This window comes from Boleophthalmus pectinirostris, unplaced genomic scaffold (genome assembly GCF_026225935.1).
Source record: "Boleophthalmus pectinirostris isolate CB_2022bp ecotype Guang Dong unplaced genomic scaffold, ASM2622593v1 HiC_scaffold_22, whole genome shotgun sequence".
Lineage (NCBI taxonomy): Eukaryota > Metazoa > Chordata > Actinopteri > Gobiiformes > Gobiidae > Boleophthalmus > Boleophthalmus pectinirostris.
The window spans coordinates 27,642,542-27,667,228 of record NW_026571190.1 but is presented as its reverse complement, the minus strand read 5'-3'; the positions used below and the strand labels follow the sequence as shown (position 1 = coordinate 27,667,228).

Sequence of the window (24,687 nt, the reverse complement as noted above, 5' to 3'; positions counted from 1 at the left end):
ATTTTCCAGAATATACTGTTCCAAGTCATCACTGAGAAGGGAGATCATACCTGACATGTCCTTTTCTATTTTGACAGTTTCATCAACACTTTGTTCATACACTTCTTCACCTGTAATAAGAACTGATTTTTCTTCTTCAGATGTAGACTCTTTCGTGTCACAATAGGTTTCCTGTGTTGTGGTAGGCAGAGATGCTCCTTTAGATGCATCCTTTCTGTCTAGAGAAACCAGTTGCTCATAATTGTCCACAATATTTTCTCTATTTTCTGAATCTTGATCCAGCACTAATGACTCATGGTGTGTTTTTGGGGTGACAGTGGCATCCTTTGTTAGACAATCTAGGCTTTCTGAACTGTTTATAAATGTTTTTCTGTCCTTCAAATGTTCAGTGTCATTGTCTGTGTCTAATGAACTCCTGACCTCCGGCTTATCTGGGAGGAGCTGCTCCAAGTCATTGATGAGTAGTGATTCCATTCCTGACATGTGTTTTTCTTTTGTTTCTATGGTATATTTTTCAATTAGTGATACTTTTTCATCCCCTTCATTGCCCCTAGATGTCATGGTAACTGATAATAGCTCTTCCATTTCATTTCTATCAGTTACAAATCTCAGACTTTCTGGTTTATCTTCTTTTGCTAAAATAACCTCCTCAAATGTCTCCTGAATCATGTCATTTTCTACTTCTTCTTCTTGGGTTTTTATGTTTTGCAGAGACTCATCTAATTCTTTGCTCAAGAGATTTGTCATCCCCGACATATCCTTTACTGTTGAAAAAACATCTGCATCTCTTTGCCTGTCAATGCGAACTTCTTTAAATTCTGGTTCCTCTATTATAATTTCCTCATAGCCAACAGCTGTATCTTTGTGTCTGACTTCATCAGACATTACTTCATTTGAAACTAAAATGTTGTCTCTACTTCTTGTGTAACTCAGCATTTCTTCAGTAATCTGATCTGTTATGAGAAGCTGTTCATAATTTTCACCATCCCCAGAATATGAGTCAATATCGTCAGTGAGTATTTCCGTCTCAGGTACTTCCATCTGGTACCTCTCATCGACCAAAGTGCCTTTGAAAAGTTGATACTCTGGATTATCTTCCAGTTCAGCTTTTATGTCAGCACTGAAGTCCTCCGAAGGTCTGCGGTCTGGACTGATCTGCATGTCTTGTGAGCTTCTGGCAGTGCTAATAAATGGCTCGTCTAATGTCATTGAACTTCCCCGTGAGCCTGACCACTCTTGCTCATCTTGGTCAGTGGCTGTGGGCTTAGCAATGATTGGTTCATGTTCAGTCATTTGGGTCTGATCAGCATTTTCACATGTCACTGCTGCAATGCAAGCAGCAGTTATGTGTTCCAACAGGCTTTTATCATTTCTGGTGTTCTGTTCAGTCTGGAATGATTTAATTCGTTCTTTAACAGATAGTGTCTCAGCCCCTGATAATTTTGCTTTTGGAGGAGCAGATTGTTGGTGACTAGTATCCATCTCTTCATCACAGGCTGTTTCTAAAATTAAGGGTGTATCAGTAAGAGTGTCTGTTTTAACTGACTCAGACTCGTCCTCTGACAGGACATTGTCCTCATTAACTACTACAATGTCAGCAAATGTTACTTTCTTTTCTACTGTAAGTTGTGGTTCCTCACTCTGCTCTTTGGTAGGACTTTGCGATTGAGTAAATTGGTGAATATCAGCTTGTATGATAAATTCTTTTGAACGATCTTGTCCTGCACCACAGTCTCTATCTAGTGATTCGGACACTAATGTTGAGAGTGTTGTATCCTCGAGTTTTTGCTCAACTGGTTTGTCTACAACCGTTTGACCAGTCTGAAATGTTTTCATAAGTTCTTTAACAGACATGGCCTGACCTTTATCTGCATGTTTCACTGGCTCTGACCTGTGAATCTCATTGATAGAAGTAACTGATTGGTTGACTCTATCTTCGTTGTGAATCTCTGGCACATGAGATTCACAAGAAGCTGGGACAGCTTTGTGTTCAAAGAGTCCAGTTTTATTCTTTGACGGATCTTGCCCAGTCTGGAATGCCTTCATTAACTCTTTGACAGACATGGTCTCCTCTAATCTTTCAGTCTGGGATCTTGGTGATTTAGGAACTTTAGGCAATTCTGGCATGTCGTCCTCTGTCCTTGACCCATCATTTAAATGGAAATCCTGTGTTTGAGTAGATTTTTGCTTTTCCTCTTCTTCTACCTTGCTCTGTAAAGCCTTTACTCTGTCACTTATAGACCCAATAGAAGTTTCAATAATAAGGGGGGAAACAGGTGGCTCTGTGGCTGTGGTCGGTATGACAGCAGGCACATGAAGCACAGTGTCACCGTCTAATGACTCCACTGAGCTCACACGCTCTAACTCTCCCTCTGAGCTACTACATCCAGATCGCTCCCTCTCACGAAGTTTTTTGCGAATTGGTTTCTTGATATCAGGTGGCCGCCGCTTGCCCTCAGAGTTTATAACTTCTTTACATGAACTTTGAAGAAGATCATCTTGAGAAGCACTTCTTGATATGGACCTCTGTTCCTCAGAGGGGATACTGTTAAAGATACTTTCTGTGTTTTTCTCACTTAATCCTTCCACTTGGTCACTTTGCACTTCATTAGAAGCTATTTGACACACATAAGTAGTTTTATTTTGATCATTAAATTTAGAATTGTAAACTTGGGTTGTTTCAGTTTTCAGTCTGGACTGTTCCACAACGATTAACAGATCATCCACTGATGCTCTAGCTCCACCTCTCTCAACACTTGACAGTAACTCTGTGGGGTCAGCAGGCATGGTGGACATTCTTATGTCTGACATGTCAGAGAGAAGGTCAGGGCTTGCAAGGGTTGCAGGATCAAGAGTCTGACCAACTCTTAAGGAGAATGTCTCTGTTGACTCAGATTCATCATCTTTCAACAGAAAAACTTCAACAAAAAAAGATAAAAATCAAGGGACAAATCAAGCGGGAGAAGAGAGACATAAGAAACTGTGATCAAACATTGACATCAGGTCCACCTTCATTTGTAAGAGCAGAGAGGAAAAACAGTCTTTGAGGCAAGGCCAAAAGGGAGATGAAATGGTGATCCAGAGAAGGAAGAAAGAAGTAGAGCAGGATAAGCAAAGGTATAAAAAAACAAAACAGGTTCAACAGAGCCAAGAAGGAAAAGTCTTATTTTGGATGACTTAAACACTGATAACAAACAAACACTGAAAACAAATAAACCAACAGAAATTCTCAAGATTGTAGTGGACATGAAAATTCATGTCTTTTCACTAAATAATACTGGAATTAGAAATCAAATTGAACAAAATAAGTAAGTAATTGAACAAAACCAGGACATTTCTGATAGTGTATTTAATTATAAGTACCATTATATATGTGTATATTTATTCACTTTTACATACTGTTGTGTATTGGAGTGTGCTAAATGTATGAGTGTTGTTGTTCAGAATGGGTTCACCCTCCCACTGATGTAGATGGATAAACATAGCATGAAAAAAATATAAATGAACTGAATACAAATAATATAAATAACTATAAACTGATAATTATAATAAGCAACTAATTGCAGTTTATACTTAATAAATAAAGGAGGAAAGTTTTAAGAGCAAGGAATGAGGATGCAAAGCAATGCAGACAGACATCTTAAAGGAGACATATTATGCAAAATAAACTGTAATGAGCTTTTAACCTTGTTATAACGGTGCTCCCTCACCATAGGGTTACTCATGTTTGTAATATGATTAATTCATGCATGTTTAAGTATTGCTGTGTTGTCATGCATTTCAGGCTTGAGTGGGCAGAAAAGATCTATTTTCTCCAACCACTATTCCCACCACATCCCTGTACTTAGTTAGAATTATGAACTCCAGGTGATACACCATATGACTTGCTATTGCTATTTACAATGAACAATGAACAAATGTAAACATTTTTTTTTTTTACTTATGGTATAATTCAATATATATAATTCAATATTAAGTTCCTGAAAAAAGCATGATATGTCTTCTTTAAATTTAAATCATAAATGGGTGCGCATGCATGCAAATTTTAAGCTATAATCATGATTTAATTCAATAATTACTTAATACATAAAACATACAAATTTTACATATAAGCGCAAATGTATGATATGATTTATTTTCTGAAATAAATTATATATACATATTCTAATGTAATATAAAAACTGTTAACATATTTTGATAGAGAGTATACTTACATTTCTTGTCACTCTTTTCACTCTGTAAACAGACATTATTACATCTTCAATATCTGGTTATTTAAAATATATAATCTATCCAGTATTATAGTCATGTTTTTTTTTTACCTCATCATCTGCATCTTGGTCTGAATCAGATTCCTGTAAAAGAAGAAAAATATGACTTCAGAAGTAGAACAGAAACAAACCTAATTTTAGATTGAGACAGACCTTTGAATATGTTGGTAAGGTGATATTGAGGTTGCAAATAGCGTTGTGATTAAGACTGCGATAGGTGCGTGGTTCCTTTGTAAAAGACAGACGTCCACATGGCTCTTGAGAAGTGTCTCGAATCTGTTCAGTAAAATTGCAAATGATTAGCATTTTAATAAAAAGGTTTCATAAGTATCAGTTTATATCAATGTGGGCTGTGTGTGAGTGATAAGTTTTGATTGGAAGGGCCAATGGCACAGTTTGTAGCAATTATTCATTTATTTTTTATTTATTCATTTAAATCTTAATATGAAACATACTTTTATGAAGAGGGCTAGTCTGTTCTCCTTGAAGGCGAAGAAGCTGAAAACATGATGCTGTCCACTCTTGGTCAGAGGAACTAGGTTTCCAAAGCAGTCAGCAAAGATAGGTTTTCCCTCCAGTACCTATCGAAAAGCAAGTTTTGATCATCAACATAATTTAAAAAAATCAAGTGTATAAAAACATATCCTCACAATGCACCTCAACATCTCTGCTGCGTGCAACCTCTGTGAAGTTCTCTTGCTGCTCCAGGGTCTTGTCCATCTTGTCGTCAGTCATACAAAAGCAGCGCAGTCGGGCCTCAATCGGGTCTAATGTCTTGGCGAAGATAACAAACTTGGCCATGTACGGCACACAAATGATCTCTCTGTAAAGCTGCGTGCCGAAGCTGACTGATTCTTGAGTTTGTCTGCAGTCAATAAGCCAGAACCTGGAAACATAAAATAAAAGTCATCAAGTTACTGGTTAGACTTTTATTCATTATTCACTGTGCAGTTGTTACAATACGTGTTATACAATAAGTGTTATAAAGACTTGCCTTGCTGATACATTGGTGGTAAAGGAAACACATTGGTTAACAAAAGTTAGAGGCGTAGATCCTGTAATGTCCTCCCACTGAGCTGGAGTTGTTCCACCTGAAACAAAGTAAAATAAAAAATAATAAAAGTTATTTGTAAGTATAAGTATATATAAGTAACATTAAGCAAATATTAAGGTAGTCTGATTTACTATGTATTATGTACCAGTAATACTGCAAAGTAATCTTAAAGTTGGTGTTTCTCCACTGAAGGCTGGGTTTTGATCCTCACTGTTGGAGTGCTTGGGAATGGGGATTGTCATTGTAATAGGTTTGTGGAACTTTCTTCGCCTTGGCTCTAATGTTACAATTGGACTAAATATTGCTTTATTACCAAGGCATTTTCTCACTGTGTCAACATCAATTGGCTGAGCCTGTAACAAAGCACAACAATACTATAAGTACACAGTGCCATCTTAAAATGTTTTTTAATTGTTATCTAGTTTTCTGTACCTGCAGACCCACACGTATCTTTTTGGTGAGTGCTCCTTCAGGGAACACAGCCTGGACCTGAGGCACCAGAGTGCTGCTGAGGACCCCTCCCTCTGGACCAATCAGATGGCTGTCTTGCTTTATACGCGACACCACTGCAAAATACTGGGGAAAGTCTCGTGTGATGATACGGCATATTCGTTTCTTCTCAAGCTCTTCAGGTGAATCAAGCTCTGTGAAGGTCAACATTCACAGTGTAAACCAATCAAACCAGTTTCTATGACAATATTAAGCAATTAATATTAAGCTCTAAATAGCACACATACTTTCATCCATGCCATTAAGTATCTGGTTTAGTTCCTCCTCAGTGAAATCACAGTGGTGTTCCCTCCAGTTTTCTCCTGTCTCACTCCTCAAGATGACAAGCTCTCGCTCTGTCCCGCGCAGTGCTGCAAAATGGGGGATCTCTACAATCACAGGCCTAGAACAACAAGCAATTACAAACAAATGTATTAATTGCATAAAGAAAATTCCATTTAGATTATTTAGACTAACAAATAACATAGAAATAATGACGTGGAAACATAAACGTAGATCATAATCAGGTTCATGCAAAACAAACAAACAATAAATATGTAAAACTACAAAAGAGTATTGTCGCTGAACTAATGTGTCTTGTCAAAAACAAAGGAACAATAATGTGTATCCCTGTATGGCAGATTTTTTTGATCATGAAAAAGTAGCCATCAACTCTTGTTGCTGTCGGCCATCAATACAGAGGGAGCCTGATGGCATAATCAAAATAATGCAATAGAAATGATGAACTCAAGATGTAAATAAAAGGAAAGGGGGACAATATGACATAACCAAGCTTCTGTGGTAGATGCCCCCACCCATGGCCCTACCCGAGGAACTTGGTCCCTGGAGGACCCAGCTGAAGGATGCGACTGACCAGACTCTCACCCTCATTAAGGGGGGGTGGAGCAGTGGGCAGATGCAGTTTACTGATCCATACGCAGCACAGAGATGGAGCCAAGAGAAACATATAAACACACAGATCTATATATAGACAGCACTGATTCCTTTATGGCGTCTCTGACTTACCCCAAGAATTGAGCTCCAGTGGGTCCCACTTCAATTATACGACCAGCCAGACCCTCTCCCTCCACCATTGGAGGCATGGAGGCGAGGCGGTGTCTCTTGACCAGTCTGCATGTCACTCTTGTGGGGGCTGAACACTTCCTTGGTGGGACAATAATACGAAGCCCATTGTGACGGCAACCACGCATGGCTCCACCTCTGGCATCAACCATAAAACTGACAAGGAAGCTGTGAAAATGGCATATATAGGTCAGCATATGCCTAAAAGCACAAACTCAGACTTTCATGCAAATACATACATTACATTATTGAGCTGCAGATAGATCAAAACACTTGCAAACATTCATAAACATCAGTAAAGATAGTAGTAGTAGCAATGTAATTTTGATGATAGAAATGTGTATCTTATGTATTTTTTTTTTTTTTTAATAACCACAATGCCATCATGTCTTAACATTACTTAAACTTAAGTAAACAGTTTGACACATGCCTCAATACTTTGGAACATTATTGTACCATTAGAACAGTGTTTTTTAAAATCATTGTAAAATCTACTAACAGATCATCTCACACCAAATGTGCACCATGCATGAAAAAGTCAAAACATAACACAAAGATGCAAAACTTAAAAGTTTCACCTGCTGTTGTCATGGTCTAGACACGGTGTGGAGCGGCTATAGCAGAACACATCAACCCACAAACAACCAACAAGACAGCCAAGTGACACAAAGGCAACAATAGACAACAGAGAGAAGAGAATAAAAGAGATGAGTTGAACCTGACACAAGACAGAGTACACAGCACACACTACAGTAGCAGAAAGGAGAGCTAAAGCATATGGGTGATGGAGTCTTACTTGCAGTGTTGGAAAGTAAATGAATACATATACCAAGAATTTGTTTTCTGAATACTAATATACTTTACTGTATATACTAATACTAATATACCAATACAATAACTTTTTCATTTGGTGGTATTCAGAATACAGCTACTTTTCTAAAATCAAAGAAATACATTATGGTATTTGATCATGTAATTTAGGTTTCAAATTGCACAGAAACGTGAGAAAATAGTCAACTCTGCCCCAATTAGTGATAAGAAATGCCTTAAAACCAGTCAAATAAATATAAAGCTGTTAATACTGATACTATTAGTATTATGTTTCATCTTTACACTATAATTTAAATGCAACTCAAAGTAAAAGTCTTCTGATTACGTTACAAACGTAATGCTTCAGATTACGTTACAAAATACATTTTAATGCAGGTGTTCAGTATTCTGTAACTGTATACTTCCCATCACTGCTTACTTGTACATATTATCTTACATATTAACAAACGTATTTATGGCTTAAGCATAAATACCCTGAGTGCAGCAGTGTGGAAGACAGCACCACATTATCAAGGTGTTCAGCCCCCCAGCTCAGACGAAATGATTCTTTGTCTTCTCTTGATAGAGCTGATACCTTTGTATCAGAAACAGCATTAAGAACATGCCCTGTAATAATATGGTGAAATACTGACAACACAGGACTGGACAGAACATACTTGGTGGCTTGAAATCATATCTTCAATGAGAACTCCTTCTTTCTGATGGAAGCTGTGAATTGCAGTATGTCTGTTAGAAATGCATTTAAGATTTGTGTGTCTGCTTTAATACTTTAAAACTTGCCCCGTCACGACAACAAATATTAAAGTGAGATAAACTGTGGAAGTAAATATAGCTGATAAATGATAAAATTTAAGATAATTTATGCCACTGACACAATAACACACAGCGTAACTTTTCAGATTGGGGGTCAGCTACCATGGAGATGCTATTGCTTTGCCTGTAATGTTCCACAGTATGGTATTAAACTTATATTAGATGGATCTTTTCAATTATGGGTGTTTTTATTGCTCAAAAATACATTAAAACATGCATTCTTATTGTGAGTGGGGTCACTTCTTCACAGATCTTACATGTAAACTGGTCTGGTGGCGTCTCCTGAAAACTGAGCTTCAAAAGTTCTATGCCATACTTTACAATATTGGAGGTAAAAAAATAGCATCGCTATGGAGACAAGTAACTGGAAGACCCTCTACCACAAAAGTGACACAGTGAACCTTTAAGAGGCAGAAACTATTCTAAATGTACAATATTGTTAAAATCACGAGCTGCAATAAATAAACAACAGAATAAAACACCTAGTACTTAACTTGTATCTATAATGAGTCATAGAAGTTATTAATTCATCCTTTCACACCTCAAATCTTATTATATTCCCAAAAAATAACTACAAATCTTCCAGTAGTGCAAAGAAAAACCCACGATGAATACTGAACCCCAAAATATTCCAACTTCCCTATATTGAACTCTAAGTTGATACAGTAATTATTGTGACAGGCCTATTCAAAACTGAAAAACACCTGTCCAAGTTGTGACTCATGTAGCTGAACCCGTCCAAATAATGTCCTGGTAAAGAATCGTCTCCCAGCTCCCTGAGATCTTCTGCTCTCAGATATTCTCCTCCATCACCAGTCATTGTATCCTCACCTGGCAAATCAAATCAAATTATATCAGAAGCATTGTACACATGTAGTTGTTTCACACCACTCAGTCCATCCTAAAAAGATTATAGTGGGTAAGTCAAGATTCAAGTGTGTGCAAATGTTCAATCTGTTATATATTAGTTGTGATTAGTTTGAATCTGTTCATCACATTAAAAAGCTTAAATTAAATGTATTATTAATATGTTAAGATCAGCAATCACATTTGGAATAAAACAATCCACAGCAAGCTTAAAGCACTGAGGCATTTTCTGTACCTTCCACTTCTACAGATCCGTCAGTTAAAGTCTCATCATCAAGCCTAAAAGCTTTAAAACATACAATTTCAAACCCCCACTTATCCTATATCATGTCTTATATTACACAAAATTGACTCTTGTGAGTGTTAAGCCCTGCTATAATGTTGTTACCTCATCAAAAACAATCCTGGAGTTGTGTTTTGTTTCATACACACATATCTGAGCAATCCTTTATTATTAGTTTGTCTACATCTCCAAAGCTCAAAATGCTCTGTTCCACCTTGTGATGTCATGAATGGTAATTTAATAAAGTTAACAGCAACCTTTTACCTTTTGTTTAGTAGAGATTGGCAATTCCAGGGCTGAAATTATCCAAATGATCCCATTGAAGAAGTATGAAGTTTAAAAACACAGTGGTGCACTCAGTATCTGTATTACCAAATGACATCACAAGGTGGAACAAAGTGTTTTCTGCTTGAGAGAAGAACCTAAATATGCAAAGTTTGTGTAATAAAGATGTGTGAATGAAACAAATCACAACTCCAGGTATGTTTGTGATGAGGAAACAACATTATAATATAGACCAGAAAACAGTGCAAAATGGACCCTTCAAATTCAATAAATAAAAAAATACATTTTTAACTTACCCTCTTCATCTGACACATCTAAGTCTTCTGTCATAGTCTCTGGCACATTCAGCTTGTGTTTCTCTGTTACAGTCTGAAATGTCATGAAGTTCCAAATTAGTAATTTTATTCTGTGTTTATAAAATAAAATAATATAACAGTATAACATAAGGTCTACTACTACTTAAGGTTTTGAGCTTACTGTTGTGGTAGTGATGACCTCCTCTGTCACCACTTTCAGGGTATCAACCACAGAGATGTAACCCAGGCGTTTGGCAATGGACAAAGCAGTGTTACCATTCTAAAAAAATAATACATGTTTTTAATTTTATAGGATCTAAAGCCATACAATTTTGTTTTCTCTTACCACTGTTGTAGCATTCGGTTTGGCCCCATGTTGCAACAAAACATTTATGATATGTGTGTTCCCCTGCTGTGCTGCCTGGTGGAGAGGTGAGTATCCATTCTAAAAAATAAACAAGATTGATTAGAATGGACACGATAAATGAGCAAATGTTGAAATTCTATGTTGACATCTCTATGGTTACCTTTGTTTTGGCATTGACATTGGCTCCTTGTTGCAACAGAAAGCTCACCATCTTGGCGTTTCCATAATGGCAAGCCACAATAAGAGGAGTATACCCAAGCTAGAAAGAGAAGTTAAAGCAGATTGAAGTATTGGTGATATGTAATACAGTAATACTGTTGATTTTGGTGAAGCTGTGTGTTACCTTTGTTTGCTGATCTAAGTTAGCATCATGCTTAGCCAGTACTTCAGCTGCATTTACTCTGTCCTCTTGGGCCGTGAGATGTAGAGGAGTCAAGCCAGTCTGTAAACAAAAGGATTTAAAAAGTTAAGTTTCCTTCATAGGATATACTTTGTGATTTATATTTATACCTTGGTTGCTGCATTGACATGTGCTCCTTTGCCCAGCAGCAGAGTGGCCATTTCAGCGTGTCCTTCCTGAGCTGCGAGGTGTAAAGGACTGACGCCCTGTTTCGTTAGTGCATTGGTCTCTGCTCCATACTGCAGCAGGGAAAGTGCTAGATTGATTTGGTTCTTTTTAGCAGCAATGTGCAGAGGGGTGTAGCCATTCTGGAGAAGAAAAAGAAGCCATTTTAAAAAGGTTGACATGATTTACACAAGTTAATCTCCAAGACTGAAGTCTTACCTTTGCAGTGGCGTGAGGAGATGCACCTTTATCAAGTAGCAGCAGAGCCACTTCCTGGTTGTCATAATGGGCAGCCACATGAAGTGGGGATAGACCATTCTGAAAAGGCAATATATATAGATTAGTCCTGGTCATCTTTAAACAATATAAAAAACCTGGGCATATATAATATGAGCATTAAAACATTTGTTTTATTTTCCACCTCACCTTTCCTACGTCATCAGGGAGAGCTTTCTTTTGAAGAAGCATTTTTGCTACATCTAGGCTTCCATATTTAGCTGCTACATGTAAAGGGGTAAATCCTTTCTATAAACAGAAAATGCAACTCACTTCAGTCTACTAAGCAAACCTGAGGTTAAAGATTAACATGAGCATTTCATTTAACATCCAGTTTTGACCTTAGTGGCAAGAGAGTGTGAGGCCCCAGCCTCCAGGAGCACAGCTGCAGTCTCCACCTGCCCCTCTCGGGCTGAAATGTGGAGAGGAGTGTAACCGTTGGTGGTGGCAGCATCTGGATGAGCCATGTGCTGCAACAGGAGCTGCACAATGTCTGTTTTTCCTAAACGAGAGGCAATGTGCAGGGGAGTTTGGTCCTCCTAGATGAACATTGTGAGAAAATTAAATGATAAGTTTATTTATAGAGTCAAAATTAAGCATATGCCATAAAATGTAATCTCTTCTGTGACTTGTTTAAGCACAGTATTAAAACTTACCCTGGCCATAGCATCTACAAATGCACCATTCCTGAGCAAACAACGAACAACTTCCATTTGACCGGCTCGTGCTGCCATATGAAGTGCAGTTTCACCACGCTGAAAACAAAAACAGAGATGAAGTGAATGCCTCTTTCTTTTCACTTCATTATAATGATTCCTCTCAGCTCACTCTAACATCTGCCTTCGGAAGTGCATTTGGATAAAGTAGTGCTTACAATGTTACGGATATCGGGTGAAGCTCCATTTTGCAGCAGAAGCAGAACAATATTGAGGTGGCCCATGAAGGCAGCTACATGAATCGGAGTCAAACCAGACTAGAAATGAAACATAACAAAAATATAACTGTCAAATCTGAAAACATATTGCAATGAAAATGATACAGTCAGACCATTTGGAAATGCTTTACCTCGGTTATTGCCTGTATGGAGGCCCCATATTTGACCAACAGCTCCATCACTTTGACTCTGTTTTTCTTACAAGCAATGTGAAGAGGAGTGAAACCATTCTGTGGCATACAAAATGAAATACAGGCACATGTAAACAACATGTAAAACTCCCAGCATGAATATATATAAACAGACTGTTTGCCATTTTTGGCAATACATAAGAATATTTTGGACTAAAATATGTTATGACAGATTTGAATCGTCTGCACTCACCAAAGCTCGTGCATTAGGATTGGCCTTCTTGTCCAGCAGGAGCTTGGTGACTCTGTAGTGGCCACAGTGTGCGGCTACGTGCAGTGCTGTGAGGTAGTCCAGTGTGACATCATCAACAGGCGCCTTGTGTTGCAGCAGAAGCTTCACGCACTCTATGTGGTCTCCCTGGGCTGACATGTGAAGAGGAGACAGCCCATTCTGTGGAGAGAACGTACACAAACATATGAAGGTCAACTGCAAAAACAGATATCTCCATTTTGAAAAATGACCAAAAAGTATTCTTTTTTGTACCATCCTCTATAGATATTATGAACAAATATATCTGGCAAATTTAATGAAGAAGGAATGGAATAATATTTTGATACTGATAAAGTACATTTGGCTTTTAAAAACAATGCTTTATATGTCTTTCAGGCTCATTGCAACTACTTTTGGAAGTACTATTTAGTTAAAGCCTTCAAAAATATATATGATGTATCAGGTCTAAACAAAGTACTGTTGCATCCTGACAGTACCTTGGTTCTTGCAAGGATGGGCGCTCCTCTCTCTAAAAGGATCTCCACGGCTTGGTCATGCCCACTTCTTGCTGCACAGTGAAGTGGTGTCAGGCCATCCTGAAAGACCAAACATAGAGAAACATATGACATAATATGACCACATACAATGAATAAGTTAAGTATAATAATAATACAAAAGGCAGCTTACTCTAGTTTTGGCATCAATTTGAGCCCCTCGGTCCAGCAGTAAAGCCACCATATTTGTGTTCCCACGTTTTGAAGCCACATGGAGAGGGGTAATTCCATTCTAATGAAGGGAACAAAATTAATCTATGTCATTTATTGTATTTTAAAGTAAGTTATTTTTAACATTTGTGAAAGGTTATTTCTTTGATGGTGCACCACCTGACCCACACTTGGGAAAATATACCAGTTTCTAGCAAGACGTGTTGTTGTAGGAGGGGGGAAATGTAACTAATAATAATTAGTCATGTCAAGTCATGCTGGGCATTGTTATGCTTAAATCAAGTACAGAGCATTCAAGAAGTCAGGAGGAGAGGACAATGCTGTACCCGGGCTGTGAAGTCCACAGCAGCTCCTCTGTTCAGCAACAAGGTGGAGACATTCACATTACCGTAGTGAGCGGCGATGTGCAGAGGAGTAAAACCACTCTGTTAGAGACACACAGGGAAACAGCAGGCAATCACACCATAAGAAGGAAGGAGAGAGAGACATGAGGATCCTAATGGCTATAAAACTAGTAGAGACAAATTACAAGTTAAAAAAAAACAACTGTCAGGCAGATGCAAGAAAAAAAAGTAATGCAAAAGATTCACAAGATTAGTTTCAGCATGCTCTAAATTAGCACATGCAATATACAAAGTCATGCATACCAGAAACAGTATTCCACATGAACAAAAAAAAATCTAATATTTAAGTGGCATTAAAATAAATAATAAAACCATGAAATAAATAAGTAACCAATCAGTAATACACATAAGGCTGTGCATTATGTGTACATCCTTCATTTAAGATGAATAGACTACAATACACAGCGGTGTGTCACTTCTTACCTTCCCATTCTGTGAGACATGGTGCAATTTAATTAAGAAACAATTAAAAGTTAACTTAAACATCAAATCATATCAATGTTATATATCTGTTATTTACAACTTAAGTCATACTACATAAAGAAATAAAGTGAATGAGTTTCTCTATAGCAGAATTATCACTAAAATGTATTGGTATTAATAATGGTGTGCAGTAAATCAGTCAGGAGATCTAAAATAAACACATTTAGCAGATCTGAAATGTTAGCCATGCAGGTTTGTGTATATATTCGTTAGCATGCATAGAGTAGTGTGTTGTAACATGCAAAGTTTCTTGTCAGGTCAGAGGAAGAACAGAGCACATGAGGTGAAAGGGGTGGTCAGACATAAGTAAAAGGGGTAATGGGAGGATACCTCTGTGGTTCTATTGACCATCATCTGGTTAGGGAGGCATAGAGAGAGGAGGGACAGGAGGAACGTGGGTGTTAGGGGAAAGACTTTCACAACAACACACAACGTCAAAGCTAAAAACTACCGATAGAAACTGAATGTACTTTGAATGTCCATTAACTTGACTTTTTACACACTCACCCAAGATTTACTAATAAAATCACCACATTTTTATTTATTTTTGAGCATTATGTACATTTGTTGTCACCATTTTATTCCCTTTGAACTACATGGAAGCATAAACTGTATATATAAATGGGCATAGCTAACCTGCTATCCACCACTCTACATAATCCTGGTGTTTTTATTTAGCTATTTTGTCCATTTATAAATTTCTATTCCTAATATAGTACTTGGCTCCCCATAACTGCAAGTCTCCTGAGCTTCATTTGACTGGAGCTGAACACTATGGGTGACGTCACACTCCCTTACTTCACTTCTTTATTACAGTCTAATGCTTGGAAGACATGTTGGAAGATATCTCCAAGTATACATTTTGAACTGAACTGAGGGAGTCTGTTTCCACTGTCAGGTCCTTTACTTTATTTAGTTTTGTTGTATTCTAAACCTTCCCTCACCTTGGACTGGACATCAGCGTTGTGGTCATTCTGGAGCAGGAGAGCGGCTGACTTGGTGTCGTCTTTGCGAGCTGCGATGTGTAACGCCGGCAGACGGACCTTCCCCTTTGTGTCGTGCTCCAACAGAAGAGACACCACAGCGTTATGCCCCTGCTGCAGAGCAATGGCCAGCGGAGTGAAGCCATCCTAAATGAAAAGAGGAAAATTACTAGGGATGTAACAATAACAGAAATATTGCGATATTGCATCATCAAAGGTCTCAAAATAATATTGTGGACCATCACAATATATTGAATTGGCTTTTTGCTTAAATGAATAGTTAAGGTGCTGCAATAGCTAAAAAACAGAGGGAACTACATAGACCATGCTCCTTTGCTCCAGTTATTGCATTGCCTGGTATGTTCCACAGTGTGGCATAAACACATCAAGCAAGCATTTATTTAATCTCAGGTATTTGTATTGTATTGTATTGTATTGTATTGTATTGCCTCTCCACAGATCAGATCTGTAACTTGGCATGGTGGAGCCAACTTCTGATCTCCTTAGATAAGTTTTATGCCATATTATGTCACATTCAAGGCAAAGCAATAACATTTCTATGGAGACAATATAGTGACCCTCCCACCAGAAAAGTTACGCAGTGAACCTTTAACATTTACAATAATGAATACTAACTAAAGGAGCAACGTACCTCAGTCGCTGTGCTTTGGTTTCCATCATTTTCCAGCAAATATCTCACCACTTCTAAATGATTTTCCTGCGCTGCCATGTAGAGTGGAGTGAAGCCATTCTAAACATGCAACAAACCGGAAATGTTAATTTATTTTTTATAAATTACACTAATATATTTCTCACAAACAAATGTATTCATAAACGCGATCCTACCTGTGACTGAGAGTTAACATTGGCTCCTCTTTTGACCAAGAGCCTCACCACTGCTTTTTGTCCAGCTAAAGAGGCAATGTGGAGTGCAGTGTTCCCTTTCTGCAAATATCAAAAATACTTTTTTTATTATTTTAATTATAATTTTTTTTTTCAATTTTGAAATGTAAACAAAAATAGATAAAAAATAAATAAATAAATGAAAAAAAGCTCCCACAACCCACCCCTCTCTCCACACTCATCACACAAAACTAGACAAAAACCACTGGGCAAACAGACATTAACACTCATCAATCAGTCAAGTCCAGTCCTGTCAAGATGTTCAAAAAAGGTGTCCAAGTATTTAGTGTTAAATTTGTGAGTGAAAGTTGGTCTCTGGCTTTATGTCGTTCCAAGGACAAGGGGAGCGTAATTGGGATATTGCCAGCTGTTTACTGGAAGCTGTTAATCTTGAAGCGTTTTGAGTGTCATATGGTGCACTCCTTGCCAAGTCTTTCCTGTCATGATGCAATAAGGTGTAAACAGTGGGTGCCCTTAAACTCTGCAACTAACACTGAGAAAAGCATTTATTCATATTTATGCATTTAAATATGAGAATCATGGCATTATATACAGAGTAACTCCAGTAACTCCAAAAAACTTAACTGTCTTTTCATGTGCACCACCATCCACCATCTCAGATCTTTGTGACACACTGATGGACATGAGTGGACGCCTTGAGTTTAAAGTTTCATTGAGAGAATAGGATTTCAGTCCAACATATGCTGGACTGTACATTTGATACCAATATATCTTGCTCAAACTCAACCTAGTTCCTTTGCTGTCATCTACACACATCCTCTTTGGGCCAGCCAGTTGTCCCTCATAGAAGTCTCTTATAATTTCAAACACTAAGTTTTGATCCCAGGAACATAGGTGCAGGTGTGGTTACCTTTGTGGAAGAGTCAACCTGAGCTCCTCTGTCCAACAGCTCTTCTACTAAATCTGTGTGTCCCTCTTTTGCTGCCAGGTGTAGAGCATTTAATCCATTCTAGAGGGACACAGAGAAACACATGCAGACAGTGATTATAAATACATTATATTACAGTTATTAGTGCCTCATGTTCATACAGCAGAAAATCATAGTTGACTTCCTTTAAGTTTCTGGCAAAATTGCATCAGATCAATAAATTCATTAGCTCATGCAGCATGTTGTTTCTTACATGACTATTTAAAGCCACACACATGAACATATATAACTAAACACAAAACACTGATTCACCTCATCCTCTTCTTCCTCCATCCTGCCTCCCGCCTCGTTCCCACTCCCTAAACTTCTTTACCTTACCGTTAACACACTCTGCTTCTAACTTGAACCTAACTTTAAAACCCCTTCTTTATGTTCTGCCCAAAGATGCTTCCAGCTCTTTCCTGTGCCACGTCCAGAGGAGAACACAACAAGAAGGTGCACCCTGCCTCTGTATAGCCCACCCAGTCACCGGTCAAGCTGCCAACACGATACAACAGGCACGTACTAACTGATGACACTTGTACACACATATACACGCGCCCCACACACACGCACGAACACATAGCCACGGGGAAAGGCCAAAAGCCCAAAGGGGTGTCATGTTTCTGCACAGTCATAAAGGGTATGTAGGACAGCCCTCGGACACTCAGAAGTCTGGATGCTCAGATTTAGAAATGGCTGAAAATGGCAACCTTTCAAGGAGGAGCAAAAAGAGAGCATTCCAGAGAGGCCACTTTGTTGAGGAGTGATCATGACTTATTAATAAAATAATATATTGAAAATAGTCATTTCTGGACAAAGAGTTGAACTTAATTCTCTTAAGGTTGCATTTACATAACATTAGACATGATGTGCAACCAACAGTGCTTTTACAGACATGTATTTTATCAAGAAATTAAAAACGACTATAATTAAGTCCAAAAGAAATACACAGTGAAAATATATATGCAGTTATTCTTTTCCACAGCTCAATCTTTAAATATTTTTTAAATCTTTGTTGAAAACTCATTTGTATGCACTGGCTTTTAACATAAACTGAGCTGGACATTTGTATTGTATTGTTTGATTGTGTTTTTGGATTAAGACTGCACTTTACATTGTCTTTGTCCAGCACTTTGGGCAGCTGTGGTTGTTTTTAAATGTGCTTTATAAATAAACTTAACTTGATTTATAGATTATGTCAAAGTCTTGTAGGAGATAAGCCACACAATTCCTATTCTTGAATGAGCTACAGTAGTAGAATTAACTGGCAGAAATGTGTAATTTTATGCATACAGACTTATAAATACAAGAAGCACTAGGACTTAATGGCACTATATGATGTTAATGTAACTAGGCTCTGTGATCTTTGACCTGTATTATACAAGCCACTGGAGCCAATAATGACTTTGTAACATGGTTGAAATGTTGTAATTATTCAGTGTGAATATCTTATTTGCCTTGTTCTTTTTTTTTGCACAGGATGTGAGTGTATACAGTGTACAGACAACCAGAAATACATAGACACTCATTATGTGTCTTATATGTATTTTATTGACTGTTGAAATTGTAATGTACTGAATGTGCCTTCATAACATTGCTTTCTACATGTTAACTGTTCCTACTAAACTTTTTAATAGATAGTAATGCATTTTAACACGAAGCTGCTGCTGTGCTATATCTGCACTGATATAATGTGTGCTTGTGAAGTGAAGTGTGAATGACTGACAGAATGTATGTTATGGAAAGTATGAGTTGTTGCACTGTAAATACTGCACTGTGCCCACGTCCTCCCTTCTCTCCATCTTTTTAAGGACTTCAGATGGAAATCAGCTTCCTGAGCTAGAATCTGGCACTAACATCTTTGCCCTCTGGCTTTGTGTGACTATTGATACTTTGCAGAGACATCATGCTGGGGTTGTTTTACATGCATGTCTATATAGTGGAATGTTCACAATGGAGACACAATGCACACATTAGCAAACACTGCCAAAAAAAGTTTTAGAAAAAAACTCAAAAACAAAATTTCACATTTTCAGAAGCCTGTGATCAATACGTGTGTTCGTGGTCCAGTCCATGTTTTTTTTTTTTTTTTTCTCAACAAAAAAGGTGGGAGTGAGTAACTAAAAAAACTGCTGGCTAATGTTAACTAACTTGTGACTGTAATTTTTCGTGTTTAACAGCACAACTCAGCCTGTTGGTGTTCCAGCTAGGACAATTCAAAACTCAGATTAAAGTCTAACTTGAGACAGAGACATCAGCTGCAAAGTATCAGTACATTCTCCTTTTAATTAAATAAATAAAATGAAATATGCATAGAGACCATCCCTAACCACTGATAATAAATATGGCACTTCATATCACTGGACATTCATTGACTCAGCAGAAACAATCCTATTAAAGCTTTTCACCTCAGTAAGTACATTTGTCACTAACACACAAGCACACATACATTTACTGACCACACACCACTTTACATCCTGATTTAAAACACACAAAAAGCCTCATTTCACTAATGGACTTTCAGCTGAACGCAATGATCTCACAGTGAGTTCACTGTGAGGAGAAGCAGACATCTGTGTCACCATGTACTGTAACAAAAGTGGATGAACAACATGACAAAAGAGCAAATTATGTGAATGAAGCAGATTAAGGAGAATAATCACTAACCATGGATTCATACTGGGCTAAAACATGTTAACTTGAAGGTGCATTGTGCAGCTTTTCTGGTGGGTCCGTCACCTGCTTGTTTTCATGGAGATGCTATTGTTTTGTCTAGAAATTAAACTTACTGTATGTATCTCAATGAAGACAACTATAGACTATATTACAGGTCAGATCTGTGGAGAAGCAACCCTATTAACAGAAAGAATTATTGTATTTTTGAGCAGAATAGAAACACCTGTAATGAATGAACCATGGAGCATTCCAGGCAAAAACATCTCCATGGAGACAAGCAGGTGCCAGACCCTCCAACAGAAAAGTTGTGCAATGCACCTTTAAGTATAAAAATACAGAATCAATTTATATTGAATTGTACTGTATAGTAATGAATTAACTTCTGTGTCTGGTGTGTGGACCATATTGTAATAGGATTTCAGTACTGTTTTGCATATCAGTAGAAATATAGATTTTCTTAGAATGTGGTGAGTGAAAAAATGCAATAGTTAAATACACTACAGAAAAAAATGGGAGTATAATGGTAATGATAATGCATGTATGAATGCAATGCATGCATGTTTATAGAACTTTTCCAGTTGTTTCCACATTGCACGTTTTACCAGACAGACAAAATAGTGACATTATATATATAGCTAATATAAATATTAACACCAACTATACCATACCATAATGTTCTTTATTTCAGTAACTAATATCAAATATTCTTCATAGTACAGTCATTTGGTGCTTGTCATGTAACTTTCATAGATTTCAAATGACTTGGCAACAAGATACAGTTTGTCTGTGGTGACAAAGATAGCACTCAAAATGTCAACCATATTTCAGTCACCTGACTGAGGCTCAGATGTGAAGGGCAGGGGTCTTGTGTTTCCTGGGTGTGTATCCAAACAGTCATGCTGTCTCTGTGGTATGGTGGTCTACAAAACACAAGCACTGTGCCCATGACAACTATCCTCAAATCTAGTCAAATGACATAATGGTCCTATATGCACAGACCTTAGCAACACTGGCTAGAACAAAGAATGCAAATTGTCACCATAATAAAGTGATCTCCCTTGTCTCCTAAACAACCCATGACTTCCCCTGTGCAAATCTAAGATGCAAAAGTAGTGGGTGGAGCAGAGCTATTTATCACTATGTATTTCCTGGAGCTGAGGAGAATGTGACTGAAGCTTGTGTGTATTTGTGTGTACAGGAGGGAGGGATGATGTGTATGTGTGTGTGTGTGTGTGTGTGTGCGTGGGTGTGTGCGTGTGTGTGTGTGTGTGCATATGTGTGTATGTGTGTGTGTGGGTGGGGGGTTAGACCGGCGCACAGCTGTCAGTGGGACAAGGCCATCAGCCTGAGTGGGGATTGGAGATGAAAGGGGTGTGGTGTAGGGAGCAGGAAGACTAGTCTAAGCTGGTTGGGATGAGGTAGAATGGGGGCTGGGAGGAGGGGGCAGGTTAGGCATTCGCTGACCTGGCCCAGTGGGGGGTGCCGCAATGACACAGCAGTCCATAGCTATGCCCTTTGGAGTGCCATGTTTGGACTGTTTAGCTTGTGGTAAACAGGAACTTGCCTGTCATAACCAAAACTCAAACTGATATCTTGATGATCATGTTTGGATTGAAAGTTGTAATTAAGGTGGTATATTCTTATGTAACATGTGCAGTATAAAATGGAGGCTCTTGCAGTTATGCTCATGTAATACTTCTAATACTGCAGCATCTGAAAAAATCTGTACCACTGCAACAACATTTTGTATGTCAAAAGAAAAATAAGAAGCATTCACAAAACCAGAAATACAGACCACAGCCAGACCTTTAAAGACATTATGTGATGAGTGGTTTTCTTACCTGGTTACATGTGCAGATGTCAATACCATTTTTCAAAAATTCCAGCACTTTGTTAACATTCCCTGCTCGGGCTGCACGGAGAAAACTGGTGTTGCTGTCAGACTGAAAAGACAAAGACATAAAACATGTATTAAAATCTGAAATAAAACTATCCTGATAGTCTTTATATTGTATAATGTGAAAACAAAGTATAGACTCATTTATACATTGCTCACATTTGAACCATATAGTTTGACCTAGTTGCTGTCTAGGTTGTAACATTGGGAGAGTTATCTTCTGACCTGGATTCTTTAAACATTCTAGGGATAACTCGAGAGACCTCCCTGCAATGGCATGGACAACAATCTATCTAATTTAGTCCTAAATCCACTGACAGTTGCATTTAAGTGGAGATAAAAAATGAGCAATAAAAGAAACAAAACAACACAAAAAAGAAACAAAAGCCCCATTACCCCATTTAAACTTTAATTTTCATAAAGTAAAAAAAAAAAGTTTGTTACAAAGAAATCACAATGGATTCATTTCTGCTGGAGGAATCAATGTGTTCTTGAGCAACACGTGCATGTGTGTATGTTGAATGCATGTATTCTATATAAAGGTCAAAGGGCATCGCACTTCCGTTGTTAGTGTGTAATTATTTGAAACATGCACAAGATTGAAACAGGATCTCTGGGACTTTCCAATCACTGGTGTGAATTTGTGTGCTCTGTGTGATCAAACGCACAATTACATGTCTGGATTAAGTTTACAGCCTCATGCAAAGGTCACACACACACGCACACACACACACACACGCACACACACACGCACACACACACACACACACACACACGCACACATACTGTATACACACACTAACACCAGGCAGGCTGCATGGATGCTTGGATCCCACGTGCTTAAGTCACATTGCACTCAGAGTCATGGACAATGACTAAACCTTAAATTTAGCGGGACATTGAGCGCCATAGCAGCGCTTCTCAGTTTGCAAACATAGAGTAAACATAGTGCCCAGCGTATAACGAAGAACAAGATACAGTTTCAAAAATTCAAACTAGAAAGCTCACCAGAGAATCATCCACGTTTTCGGCTTCAGTTGCTCTGTAGTAGTCAGTGTGATGGTTCAAATTATTCTCATTCCCAGCCGTTCTTAAAGATTTATTTGATCCACAACTCTTACACGAGGCTGAGTTTCCCATCGTAGAAAAATATAATGTCCACTAGTAACTTTCTGAAATACATATGCTACTAATGTACGGTCCCTATTCCGTCCGTCATCTTCTGTTCTTACTACCTTGTCTCTATTTCTCACTGGCAACCGTAAACACTACATTTCACTGGAGGCTATTTTTATTTGGGAAGGACTGACTTGGACCATATACCCAGCCCCTTGGTGCATGTGTCCCGGGTGGGGTGCATGACAGCTGGGCTCCATGCTGTCAGGAGACTGCATGGGCCTGGTGCTGTCAAGGAACAACCAGAGCCTTCAAACTCAGTGGACTAAGTCTGGACATAGCAGTGAGATCAGGTTTCAATACAAACACTGCCAGGGATTCCACAGAGACAAGATAAGCAAAGATACAAGAACACATTAGATTCCATGGGTCAGAAATTAATATTCAGAACTACTTATATTAGTAGTTAATGGCTATTGGTATTCTTCTTTAAAAATAAATACATGCTTCAATCAAAAAAGTAACCATAATATAAAGATAAAACCACCCATCCAACAACCTGTCTAATACACATTCATGCATGTTTATTACTTATGATAAATTAATAGCAATTAAAAGGAAATAACATGTGTTTGAGTACACAATATTTGGCAAAGATAGTGTTTTTCTTAGACATAAACATAAGTATGTTATAGTATCATCCTGTGTGTTATGCAATGATTCCTGTAAGTACATTACTGGTGATGCATGTGCTGAGTAAACCACACAGAGATAGGATTGATTGTGGAACAGATGTAATCTGTGAAACTCAACAGGATTTGAGTGGATTGCACTGCAGCCATCCTTATAATAAAGCATAGTGGATTATACAGTGATATAATCCCATATCTGACAAGGAGACTGCAGTGAGCACACTGAGTGCCCGACCCCACTCTTTCTTTTCTATTTCACTGATTTGCTCTTACTAATAACAACTGCTCATGCTACAAAACAGAATTTTGTTAAGATTTTGCAAAGATTTTGTCATCCATGCTGCCACGTAGTCATGATCATTAAGATCAAATCCAGAATATGGCATTACTGTACACAGTCAATATACATACATACATATCACTGTACTGCACTGCACTGAATAAGCAGGCACAAAGCTAAATCAAAGTTTACCTGTCGTTTTCGCTCTAGCCTCTCTCGCTGGCGCCTCCTTTTGTCTCTGGCCTTCTGAAGAGCTTTGTACTCAGGGTGCTGCTCAAGCTCTCTGGCTTTCTTTAGGTGAGCAGCTGCATGGGCCATGACTTAGCCTTAAATTGAATTCTCAAACAGAAACACTGCAATTTCTCTTCATCTGGTACACTTTAAAAGTTATATTAAAGGTGGAAAGCTTGGTGTCCAAACAACTGTAGTTGATACTCCAACATCCATCAGTCCAAAGCAAAATGGCATTCAGATGCATGTGGGCAAATACAAAGACAGATGATGACAGAAAAGGCTTAAATAATGATGAGAGTAAGTCCTCCCTCTCACTCATCACATTTGACCACACAGGGAATGCCTCATCCAGATGTGCACAACAGAACAGATGTGGAAAAAGGCAGTCTGCAGAGGTTACACATGTAAGCGGTACTCTAGTATCATGAGACAGTAGTTTAGTGCTTGCAAGTTAAGAACAGATTTAGAACAATTATTGTACTGTTGATGTACATTTAGGCACAGCTATAGATTTAAAAATTATACTACTGGGCAAAAAATAAATAAA

At 38.1% G+C, this 24,687-nt stretch overlaps 1 protein-coding gene across 1 annotated transcript in view; it reads right to left on the bottom strand.

Moving 5' to 3' along the window:
- LOC110165301 (ankyrin-2-like) overlaps positions 1–24,224 on the bottom strand; it is a 28,498-nt gene extending 4,274 nt beyond the window's left edge. The window contains exons 1-39 of the mRNA XM_055158478.1: positions 24,099–24,224; positions 21,763–21,864; positions 17,186–17,284; positions 16,258–16,356; positions 16,064–16,162; positions 15,373–15,558; positions 14,759–14,782; positions 13,868–13,966; positions 13,504–13,602; positions 13,314–13,412; positions 12,799–12,996; positions 12,546–12,644; positions 12,355–12,453; positions 12,137–12,235; positions 11,822–12,019; positions 11,631–11,729; positions 11,424–11,522; positions 11,150–11,347; positions 10,983–11,081; positions 10,800–10,898; positions 10,619–10,717; positions 10,454–10,552; positions 10,273–10,345; positions 9,644–9,694; positions 9,246–9,372; positions 8,385–8,436; positions 8,202–8,302; positions 6,841–7,065; positions 6,642–6,740; positions 6,063–6,217; positions 5,758–5,969; positions 5,471–5,678; positions 5,266–5,362; positions 4,929–5,157; positions 4,727–4,852; positions 4,425–4,547; positions 4,323–4,355; positions 1,930–1,934; positions 1,641–1,657 (exon numbers count right to left, since the gene is read on the bottom strand). Coding sequence (XP_055014453.1) covers positions 1,641–1,657; positions 1,930–1,934; positions 4,323–4,355; positions 4,425–4,547; positions 4,727–4,852; positions 4,929–5,157; positions 5,266–5,362; positions 5,471–5,678; positions 5,758–5,969; positions 6,063–6,217; positions 6,642–6,740; positions 6,841–7,065; positions 8,202–8,302; positions 8,385–8,436; positions 9,246–9,372; positions 9,644–9,694; positions 10,273–10,345; positions 10,454–10,552; positions 10,619–10,717; positions 10,800–10,898; positions 10,983–11,081; positions 11,150–11,347; positions 11,424–11,522; positions 11,631–11,729; positions 11,822–12,019; positions 12,137–12,235; positions 12,355–12,453; positions 12,546–12,644; positions 12,799–12,996; positions 13,314–13,412; positions 13,504–13,602; positions 13,868–13,966; positions 14,759–14,782; positions 15,373–15,558; positions 16,064–16,162; positions 16,258–16,356; positions 17,186–17,284; positions 21,763–21,864; positions 24,099–24,224 — 4,450 coding nt within the window. The remainder of the gene's footprint in view (positions 1–1,640; positions 1,658–1,929; positions 1,935–4,322; positions 4,356–4,424; positions 4,548–4,726; positions 4,853–4,928; positions 5,158–5,265; positions 5,363–5,470; positions 5,679–5,757; positions 5,970–6,062; positions 6,218–6,641; positions 6,741–6,840; positions 7,066–8,201; positions 8,303–8,384; positions 8,437–9,245; positions 9,373–9,643; positions 9,695–10,272; positions 10,346–10,453; positions 10,553–10,618; positions 10,718–10,799; positions 10,899–10,982; positions 11,082–11,149; positions 11,348–11,423; positions 11,523–11,630; positions 11,730–11,821; positions 12,020–12,136; positions 12,236–12,354; positions 12,454–12,545; positions 12,645–12,798; positions 12,997–13,313; positions 13,413–13,503; positions 13,603–13,867; positions 13,967–14,758; positions 14,783–15,372; positions 15,559–16,063; positions 16,163–16,257; positions 16,357–17,185; positions 17,285–21,762; positions 21,865–24,098) is intronic.
- Between the last annotated feature and the right edge of the window lie 463 nt (positions 24,225–24,687).